The sequence below is a fragment of the Dryobates pubescens genome, chromosome 24 (genome assembly GCF_014839835.1).
Source record: "Dryobates pubescens isolate bDryPub1 chromosome 24, bDryPub1.pri, whole genome shotgun sequence".
NCBI classification, from domain to species: domain Eukaryota; kingdom Metazoa; phylum Chordata; class Aves; order Piciformes; family Picidae; genus Dryobates; species Dryobates pubescens.
The window spans coordinates 16,834,835-16,844,903 of NC_071635.1; the positions used below are offsets into that span (position 1 = coordinate 16,834,835).

Consider the following 10,069-nt stretch of genomic DNA (forward strand, 5'->3'; position numbering starts at 1 on the left):
GCAGAGCGGAGCAGAAAGGAGCAGAGCAGAGCAGAAGAGAACAGAGCGGAGCAGAGCAGAGCGGAGCAGAACGGAGCAGAGCAGAGCAGAAAGGAGCAGAACAGAGCAGAGCAGAGCAGAGCAGAGCAGAAGAGAACAGAGCAGAGCAGAGCGCAGCAGAACAGAGCGCAGCGGAACAGGGCAGAGAAGAACAGAGCGGAACAGCAGAGGAGCAGCACAGAGAGGAGCAGAATCGAAGAGAGCAGAGCAGAGCAGAACGGAGCGGAGCAGAACGGAGCGGAGCAGAACAGAAGAGAACAGAGCGGAGCAGAGCGGAGCAGAGCAGAGCGGAGCAGAGCGGAGCAGAAAGGAGCAGAAAGGAGCAGAGCAGAGCAGAGCAGAGCAGAAGAGAACAGAGTGGAGCAGAGCGGAGCAGAGCAGAGCGGAGCAGAGCGGAGCAGAAAGGAGCAGAGCAGAGCAGAGCAGAAGAGAACAAAGCGGAGCAGAGCGGAGCAGAGCAGAGCGGAGCAGAGCAGAAAGGAGCAGAGCAGAGCAGAAGAGAACAGAGCGGAGCAGAGCGGAGCAGAGCGGAGCAGAGCAGAAAGGAGCAGAGCAGAGCAGAAGAGAACAGAGCGGAGCAGAGCGGAGCAGAACAGAGCGGAGCAGAGCGGAGCAGAAAGGAGCAGAGCAGAGCAGAGCAGAGCAGAGCAGAAGAGAACAGAGCGGAGCAGAGCGGAGCAGAAAGGAGCAGAGCAGAGCAGAAGAGAACAGAGCGGAGCAGAGCGGAGCAGAGCGGAGGAGAGCGGAGCAGAGCAGAGCAGAAGAGAACAGAGCGGAGCAGAGCAGAGCAGAGCAGAGCAGAGCGGAGCAGAGCAGAACAGAAGAGAACAGAGCAGAAGAGAACAGAGCAGAAGAGAACAGAGCAGAGCAGAGCGCAGCAGAACAGAGCGCAGCAGAACAGAGTGCAGCGGAACAGGGCAGAGAAGAACAGAGCGGAACAGCAGAGGAGCAGCACAGAGAGGAGCAGAATCGAAGAGAACAGAGCAGAGCAGAACGGAGCGGAGCAGAACGGAGCGGAGCAGAACAGAAGAGAACAGAGCGGAGCAGAGCGGAGCAGAGCAGAACAGAAGAGAACAGAGCAGAAGAGAACAGAGCAGAAGAGAACAGAGCGGAGCAGAGCGGAGCAGAGCGGAGCAGAGCAGAAAGGAGCAGAGCAGAGCAGAAGAGAACAGAGCGGAGCAGAGCGGAGCAGAACAGAGCGGAGCAGAGCGGAGCAGAAAGGAGCAGAGCAGAGCAGAGCAGAGCAGAGCAGAAGAGAACAGAGCGGAGCAGAGCGGAGCAGAAAGGAGCAGAGCAGAGCAGAAGAGAACAGAGCGGAGCAGAGCGGAGCAGAGCGGAGGAGAGCGGAGCAGAGCAGAGCAGAAGAGAACAGAGCGGAGCAGAGCAGAGCAGAGCAGAGCAGAGCGGAGCAGAGCAGAACAGAAGAGAACAGAGCAGAAGAGAACAGAGCAGAAGAGAACAGAGCAGAGCAGAGCGCAGCAGAACAGAGCGCAGCAGAACAGAGTGCAGCGGAACAGGGCAGAGAAGAACAGAGCGGAACAGCAGAGGAGCAGCACAGAGAGGAGCAGAATCGAAGAGAACAGAGCAGAGCAGAACGGAGCGGAGCAGAACGGAGCGGAGCAGAACAGAAGAGAACAGAGCGGAGCAGAGCGGAGCAGAGCAGAGCGGAGCAGAGCGGAGCAGAAAGGAGCAGAGCAGAGCAGAGCAGAGCAGAAGAGAACAGAGCGGAGCAGAGCGGAGCAGAGCAGAGCGGAGCAGAGCGGAGCACAAAGGAGCAGAGCAGAGCAGAGCAGAGCAGAAGAGAACAGAGCGGAGCAGAGCGGAGCAGAGCAGAGCGGAGCAGAGCGGAGCAGAAAGGAGCAGAGCAGAGCAGAGCAGAGCAGAAGAGAACAGAGCGGAGCAGAGCGGAGCAGAGCAGAGCGGAGCAGAGCGGAGCAGAAAGGAGCAGAGCAGAGCAGAGCAGAAGAGAACAGAGCGGAGCAGAGCGGAGCAGAGCGGAGCAGAGCAGAAAGGAGCAGAGCAGAGCAGAAGAGAACAGAGCGGAGCAGAGCGGAGCAGAACAGAGCGGAGCAGAGCGGAGCAGAAAGGAGCAGAGCAGAGCAGAGCAGAGCAGAAGAGAACAGAGCGGAGCAGAGCGGAGCAGAGCAGAGTGGAGCAGAGCGGAGCAGAAAGGAGCAGAGCAGAGCAGAAGAGAACAGAGCGGAGCAGAGCGGAGCAGAGCGGAGGAGAGCGGAGCAGAGCAGAGCAGAAGAGAACAGAGCGGAGCAGAGCAGAGCGGAGCAGAGCAGAGCAGAAGAGAACAGAGCAGAAGAGAACAGAGCAGAGCAGAGCGCAGCAGAACAGAGCGCAGCAGAACAGAGTGCAGCGGAACAGGGCAGAGAAGAACAGAGCGGAACAGCAGAGGAGCAGCACAGAGAGGAGCAGAATCGAAGAGAACAGAGCAGAGCAGAACGGAGCAGAGCGGAGGGGAGCAGAGCGGAGGGGAGCAGAGCAGAACAGAGTAGAGCAGAGCGGAGTGGAACAGAGCGCAGCAGAACAGAGTGCAACGGAACAGAGTGCAGCGGAACAGGGCAGAGAAGAACAGAGTGGAGCAGCAGAGGAGCAGCACAGAGAGGAGCAGAATTGAAGAGAACAGAGCAGAGCAGAACGGAGTGGAGCAGAAAGGAGAGGAGCAGAGCAGAACAGAGCAGAACAGAGCAGAGCGGAGCAGAGCGGAGGGGAGCAGAGCAGAACAGAGCAGAACGGAGCAGAGCGGAGCAGAGCGGAGCGGAACAGAGCGCAGCGGAACAGAGTGCAGCGGAACAGAGTGCAGCAGAACAGGGCAGAGAAGAACAGAGCGGAGCAGCAGAGGAGCAGCACAGAGAGGAGCAGAATTGAAGAGAACAGAGCGGAGCAGAACGGAGCGGAGCAGAGCGGAGGGGAGCAGAGCGGAGGGGAGCAGAGCGGAGGGGAGCAGAGCAGAGCAGAGCGGAGGGGAGCAGAGCAGAACAGAGTAGAGCGGAGGGGAGAAGAGCAGAACAGAGTAGAGCGGAGGGGAGCAGAGCGGAACGGAGCGGAGCAGAGCGCAGTGGAACAGAGCGCAGCGGAACCGGGCAGAGAAGAACAGAGCGGAGCAGCACGGAGAGGAGCAGAATCGAAGAGAACAGAGCAGAGCAGAACAGAGTGGAGCAGGACAGAGCAGAGCAGAGCAGAACAGAGTGCAGCAGAACAGAGCAGAGCAGAACAGAGTGCAGCGGAACAGGGCAGAGAAGAACAGAGTGGAGCAGCAGAGGAGCAGCACGGAGAGGAGCAGAATTGAAGAGAACAGAGCAGAAGAGAACAGAGCAGAACAGAGTGCAGCAGAACAGAGTGCAGCAGAACAGAGTGGAGCAGCACAGAAGAGAACAGAGCGGAGCACAACAGAGCGGAGCAGAACAGAGCAGAACAGAGCAGAACAGAGCAGAGCAGTACAGAGCAGAGCAGCGCAGAGCAGAACAGAGAGGAGCCGCACAGAGGAGAGCAGCACGGAGCGGAGCAGCACACAAGAGAACAGAGCAGAGCAGCACAGAGCAGAGCAGAACAGAGGAGCCGCACAGAGGAGAGCAGCACGGAGCGGAGCAGAACACAAGAGAACAGAGCAGAGCAGCACAGAGCAGAGCAGAACAGAGGAGCCGCACAGAGGAGAGCAGCACGGAGCGGAGCAGCACGGAGCGGAGCAGAGAGGGGGATGGCTTACCTTGGAATCTGCAACCTTGCTCAGGCCCAGCTCCCTGATGATCTGATTAACTCTTTCATTCTTCTCCTTCTCCCTCACAGACTTGGGCAAGCGCAGGGCTGCCGAGAACTTGAGGTTTTCTCTCACAGTCAGGGTTCCCATCACCACATCATCCTGCAGGCAGAGCAAACCACATCCTTGGGGCTGCTCAGCACTTTCTCAGACTCACAGAACTGTCAGGGCTGGAAGGGACCTCAAGGCTCAGCCGGTTCCAACCCCCCTGCCATGGGCAGGGACACCTCCCACAGGAGCAGGTTGCTCAGAGCCACATCCAGCCTAGCCTGGAGGTGCTGGATCTGGAGGTGCTGGAAGGTGTCCAGAGAAAGGCCAGGAGGAGGAGCAGAGGGCTGGAGCTGAGCACAGCCTGAGAGAGTTGGGGTTGTGCAGGCTGCAGAGGAGAAGGCTCCCAGGAGACCTTCTGGTGGCCTTGCAGGGTCTGCAGCGGGCTGCAAGAGAGCTGGGGAGGGACTTTGGAGGGGGTGAGGAAGGGATAGCACTGGGGGGGCTGGAGCAGAAGTAGAAGTGGGGAGCTGGAGATTGGCTGTGAGGAAGAAGTTGTTGGCCAGGAGGGTGGTGAGAGCCTGGCCCAGGCTGCCCAGGGAGGTGGTGGAAGCCTCCTGGCTGGAGGTGTTTGCAGCCAGGCTGGAGGTGGCTGTGAGCAACCTGCTGTGGTGTGAGGTGTCCCTGCCCAGGGCAGGGGCTTGGAAGTAGTTCAGCCTGGAGGTCCCTTCCAGCCCTGACAGCTCTGTGTCTTTCTCCCCAGCCCATCCTGGCAGGACAAAGGATCTCTCAGTGCATTGTCCCTGGGAAGTGGAGCTACAAGCTGTGGTTTCCTGCCCTGGATTCTGTGCTCCTGCTCTGGCAGGGGGCTGGGACTGGATGATCTCCAGAGGTCCTTTCCAGCCCCTCACATCCTGGGCTCTGTGACTTCCTTGGCAAACACTCTTTGAGTGTTGGTAGCCTCCAGCTGCTGCCCTGGCTGGAGCACAAGGAGGGATCCAAAGCCTCTTGCCCTGTGGAGCACTGAGAGCCTCAAAGGCAAAGCAGTGTTCTGCTTCCCCCTGAGAGCAGATGGCTGAGGAGCTGCTCCTGCAGCAGCCTGGAGGCTTGGGTCAAGGCTCAGGGCAAGGTAGCTGCAGCAGTGCAGCACCTCAGGGGACAGCAAACTCCCAGGGTGACCGAGGAGCCTTTTACCTGTACCACATATCCAGAGGTGCATTTAAAGTTGGCAGGCTGAGGAGCTCCATTGATCAGGATGTCCCCAGAGAGCCCATGGGGATCCTTCCTGGCAGCTAGAATGTCCAGCAGCCTAGGGGAGGGGAGGGGAGGGGAGGCGAGGGGAGGCGAGGAGAGGTTCAGAGAGGAGAGGTTCAGAGAGGAGAGGAGAGGTTCGGAGAGGAGAGGTTCGGAGAGGAGAGGAGAGGTTCGGAGAGGAGAGGTTCGGAGAGGAGAGGAGAGGTTCGGAGAGGAGAGGTTCGGAGAGGAGAGGAGAGGTTCGGAGAGGAGAGGTTCGGAGAGGAGAGGAGAGGTTCGGAGAGGAGAGGAGAGGTTCGGAGAGGAGAGGTTCGGAGAGGAGAGGAGAGGAGAGGAGAGGAGAGGAGAGGAGAGGAGAGGAGAGGAGAGGAGAGGAGAGGAGAGGAGAGGAGAGGAGAGGAGAGGAGAGGAGAGGAGAGGTTCGGAGAGGAGAGGTTCGGAGAGGAGAGGAGAGGAGAGGAGAGGAGAGGAGAGGAGAGGAGAGGTTCGGTTCGGAGAGGAGAGGTTCGGAGAGGAGAGGAGAGGAGAGGAGAGGTTCGGTTCGGTTCGGAGAGGAGAGGAGAGGAGAGGAGAGGAGAGGAGAGGAGAGGAGAGGAGAGGAGAGGAGAGGAGAGGTTCGGTTCGGAGAGGAGAGGAGAGGAGAGGAGAGGAGAGGAGAGGAGAGGTTCGGAGAGGAGAGGTTCGGAGAGGAGAGGAGAGGTTCGGAGAGGAGAGGAGAGGAGAGGAGAGGAGAGGAGAGGAGAGGAGAGGAGAGGAGAGGAGAGGGAATAATTGTTATGGTAGAGCTCTTCTTACTCCAGGGAAGTTGGTTGCTCATCAGAGGAGGCCTCTGAGCCACAAACCCAGCTCAGGGGATGAAGAGGCAGAAGAGCAGTTGGTGGCAAAACATTTGCTCATTAGGATATCCCCAGCAGCTCCCAAGGGCTGAGCTGCTTTTGGCCTGGACTCCTACAGTGGCTCTCACAGTGTCCATCCACCCACAAATAGGAGTTTGACACAGAACCATCTGTAAAGACCTATCCTTGCCAGAGGGATGTGGAACTGCTGGACAGGGTCCAGAGGAGGCCACCAAGATGATCAGAGTCCAGCAACCCAACCCCACCGTGGCCACCACACCCTGGCCCCAAGTGCCATGGCCACAGGGTCCTGGAACAGCTCCAGGGATGGGGACTCCACCTCCTGTCTGGGCACTCTGCCAGTGTCCGATGTGGCACCACAGGACATGGGCTGGTGGTCACAGAGATGTTCTTAGGAAGAGGGCTGCAGGAGAGCTGGGGAGGGACTTGAGGCAAGGGCTGGGATTGTGCCCCTGGGCTCAGCACTGGGGAGGCCACAGCTTGAGTGCTGGGTTCAGATTCTGCCCCTCTGCTCTGCTCTGCTCAGCCCCCACCTGCAGCACTGCAGCCAGCTCTGGGGCCCCCAGCACAAGGACCTGGAGCTGCTGGAGAGGCTCCAGAGGAGGCCACAGAGATGCTCAGAGGCTGCAGAACCTCCCCTGTGGGGCCAGGCTGGGAGAGCTGGGGCTGTGCAGCCTGGAGAAGAGAAGCTCCAGGCAGCCCTCAGGGGGTAGTTCTGGGGGGAGGGCAGGGGAGGCACTTACGAGGATTTGCCACTGCCAGTGGGTCCCAAGATTGCATTCAGTCCTGGCCTCATGATGCCACTGCAAGAGAAAAGAGGCTTTGCAAGGTAAGGTATCCCCCCTCTGCTCGGCTCTTCTCTGCTCTGTGCTTCTCTGCTCATTCTGCTCTGCTCTGCTCTCTTCTGCTCTGCTCATTCTGCTCTGCTCTGCTCTCTGCTGCTCTGCTCTCTTTTGCTCTGCTCTCTGCTGCTCTGCTCATTCTGCTCTGCTCTGCTCTCTTCTGCTCTGCTCATTCTGCTCTGCTCTGCTCTCTTCTGCTCTGCTCATTCTGCTCTGCTCTGCTCTCTTCTGCTCTGCTCTCTTCTGCTCTGCTCTCTTCTGCTCTGCTCTGCTCTCTTCTGCTCTGCTCTCTTCTGCTCTGCTCTCTGCTGCTCTGCTCTGCTCTCTGCTGCTCTGCTCTCTGCTTCTCTGCTCTGCTCTCTGCTGCTCTGCTCTGCTGCTCTGCTCTGCTCTCTGCTGCTCTGCTCATTCTGCTCTGCTCTGCCCTCTTCTGCTCTGCTCTCTGCTGCTCTGCTCTTCTGCTCTGCTCATTCTGCTCTGCTCTCTTCTGCTCTGCTCTCTGCTTCTGTGCTCTCTTCTGCTCTGCTCATTCTGCTCTGCTCTCTTCTGCTCTGCTCTCTGCTGCTCTGCTCTGCTCTCTGCTGCTCTGCTCATTCTGCTCTGCTCTGCCCTCTTCTGCTCTGCTCTCTGCTGCTCTGCTCTCTTCTGCTCTGCTCATTCTGCTCTGCTCTCTTCTGCTCTGCTCTCTGCTGCTCTGCTCTCTTCTGCTCTGCTCATTCTGCTCTGCTCTCTTCTGCTCTGCTCTGCTCTCTTCTGCTCTGCTCATTCTGCTCTGCTCTGCCCTCTTCTGCTCTGCTCTCTGCTGCTCTGCTCTCTGCTGCTCTGCTCTCTTCTGCTCTGCTCTATTCTGCTCTGCTCTATTCTGCTCTGCTCTCTTCTGCTCTGCTCATTCTGCTCTGCTCTCTGCTGCTCTGCTCATTCTGCTCTGTTCTGCTCTATTCTGCTCTGCTCATTCTGCTCAGTTCTGCTCTGCTCTCTTCTGCTCATTCTGTTCTGCTCTGCTCTCTTCTGTTCTGCACTGCTCTCTTCTGCTCAGTTCTGCTCAGTTCTGCTCAGTTCTGCTCAGCTCCCTTCTGCTCTGCTGTGATCAAATCCCACCTTCATTCCCATGCCTGAGGCAGGAGGAGTTCATGCACTGGAGGCAGCACAGACCCTTAAACACAGTGTGGGAAACCTTGCAAGCACACTTCTCAGCCCCATGGAGCTCCAGGAGGGAAGTACAAACCTCCTTCAACCACCTGGCTTCTAAAGGTGCTGTGCTCCTAGCAGTGAGAGTGATGGTCCCTGCACAGTCACCGAGAGCTCTGTGCTGGAAGGGAGCTGCAGAGCCCCTGCAGGCCAAGCCCCTGCCCTCAGCAGGGACATCCTCCCCTGCAGCAGCTTGCCCAGAGCCCTCTCCAGCCTCCCCTGCAAGCTCTCCAGCCATGGGGCCACAACCACCTCCCTGGGCAACCTCTTGCAGGCTTCCAGCAGCCTCCTGGGGCACAACTTGTTCCTCACATCCAAGCTCCAGCTGCTCTGCTCTCATCTCAACCCATTGCCCCTGGGGCTGTCCCTGCAGCCCTTTGGCAGCAGTCCCTCTGCAGCCTGCTTGCAGCCCCTGCAGGGACTGGCAGCTGCTCTGGGCTCTGCCTGCAGCCTTCTCTTCTGCAGGCTCAACACCCCCAGCTCCCTCAGCCTGGCCCCAGGGCAGAGCTGCTCCAAGCCCCTCAGCATCTTGCTGGCCTCCTCTGGAGCCTCTCCCTTCATCCCCCCTGAGGAGGATGGGGGAGGGGAGAGGAAGGATTGTGAGAAAGGAGTCAGGGCCCTTAACCTGGGGGGGATTAGGAGCCCCTGCAGAGGCTAATTCCTGTCACAGGGTCAGGCTCTTACAAAGCAATTAGGAAGGATCTCCCTGGTGTCACCATCCAGACTCACAGCTGCCCAAAGCCTTGGCACCTCAGGGGGGTGCCCGGGGGGAGCCAGGGCTGAGCTCAGCTGCAGGAGGCTCAAGAAGGCCAAGGGCTGGGCCTGAAGCTGGGGCACAGCCACCCCAGGAAGGCTGCAGGCTGGGGGCAGAGGGGCTGGAAAGTGCCCAGCAGAGCAAGCCCTGGGGGTGCTGGGTGGCAGCAGCTGGAGAGGAGGCAGGGGGTGGGCAGGGGGGCAAGGAGGGCAGCAGCAGCCTGGGCTGGAGCAGCAGTGGTGTGGGCAGCAGGAGCAGGGCAGGGATTGTGCCCCTGGGCTCAGCACTGGGGAGGCCACAGCTTGAGGGCTGGGCTCAGCTTTGGGCTCCTGGCTGCCAGAAGGAGCTTGAGGAGCTGGAGCAGGGCTAGGGAAGGGCAAGAAAGGTGGGGAAGGGTCTGGGGAAGAGGGCTGGGGAGGAGCAGCTGAGGGAGCTGGGGGTGGGGAGTGTGGAGCAGAGGAGGCTGAGGGAGACCTCCTTGCTCTCTGCAGCTCCCTGAGAGGAGGCTGCAGCCAGGGGGGGTTGGGCTCTGCTCCCCAGGAACAAGGGCCAGGAGGAGAGGCAATGGCCTCAGGCTGCCCCAGGGGAGGCTCAGGTTGGAGAGGAGAAGAAACTTCTTCCCTGCAAGGGTTCTGCAAGCCTGGCCCAGGCTGCCCAGGGAGGGGGTTGGATGCCCATCCCTGGAGGGGTTGCAGAGCTGTGGTGCTGAGGCCATGGCTCAGCCCCAGCCTGGGCAGAGGCAGAGGATGGTTGGGCTGGGTGCCCTTAAAGGTCTTCTCCAACCAAGCTGCTTCTCCCTTTCCATGACTGAAGCCTGCTGCAGGCCTAGCAGAAAGCTCTGTCCCAGCTGGCAGCCAGCACAAAGCACTCAGCTGAGCGCTGACCACCTCCTGTGCCCTGTGCCCGGTGCCCCCTGCCCTGGGCTGGGCAGGGGGCAGCCAACCCCTGCAGGGGCACTGAGATACCTACTTGACATCCCTCAGGACCTCTTTGGTGGCTGTTTTCCTGCAGCACAGCAGCCCAGTCTTCACCTTCACTCGGTAGCAGATGTTGTGGAAGGTCAGCACACTGCCCCCAGGGCGCTGCCCAGGGCTGGGCACACCGTTGGTGCTGGGCTCTGCCAGCTGAATGCAGACCTCAGGCTGCTCTCCTGGCATCTTCCTTCTACAAGCAAAGAAATCAGCAAGATTTCATGAGGTGTGGAGAGGAAAGATCCTACAGGCTGCCAGGTTGCTGGGGGCTGGAAGGGAGCCCTGGAGAGCTTCCAGTGGCAGCCCCTGGCAGAGCAGGAGCAGAGGATCCAGCCCAGGGCACACAGAACACAGCCAGCCAGGGCTGCAGAGGCTCCACAGAAGGAGACTCCACAACCTCTCTGGGCAGC

The 10,069-nt window shown here is 59.5% G+C and overlaps 1 protein-coding gene across 2 annotated transcripts in view; it reads right to left on the reverse strand.

The window, feature by feature from the left end:
- Positions 1–9,845, reverse strand: part of ABCG2 (ATP binding cassette subfamily G member 2 (Junior blood group)) — a 35,008-nt gene extending 25,163 nt beyond the window's left edge. For both annotated transcript variants that reach the window (XM_054172646.1, XM_054172645.1), the window contains exons 1-4: positions 9,658–9,845; positions 6,648–6,707; positions 4,988–5,102; positions 3,755–3,907 (exon numbers count right to left, since the gene is read on the reverse strand). In XM_054172646.1, coding sequence (XP_054028621.1) covers positions 3,755–3,907; positions 4,988–5,102; positions 6,648–6,707; positions 9,658–9,845 — 516 coding nt within the window. The remainder of the gene's footprint in view (positions 1–3,754; positions 3,908–4,987; positions 5,103–6,647; positions 6,708–9,657) is intronic.
- Positions 9,846–10,069: the final 224 nt, after the last annotated feature.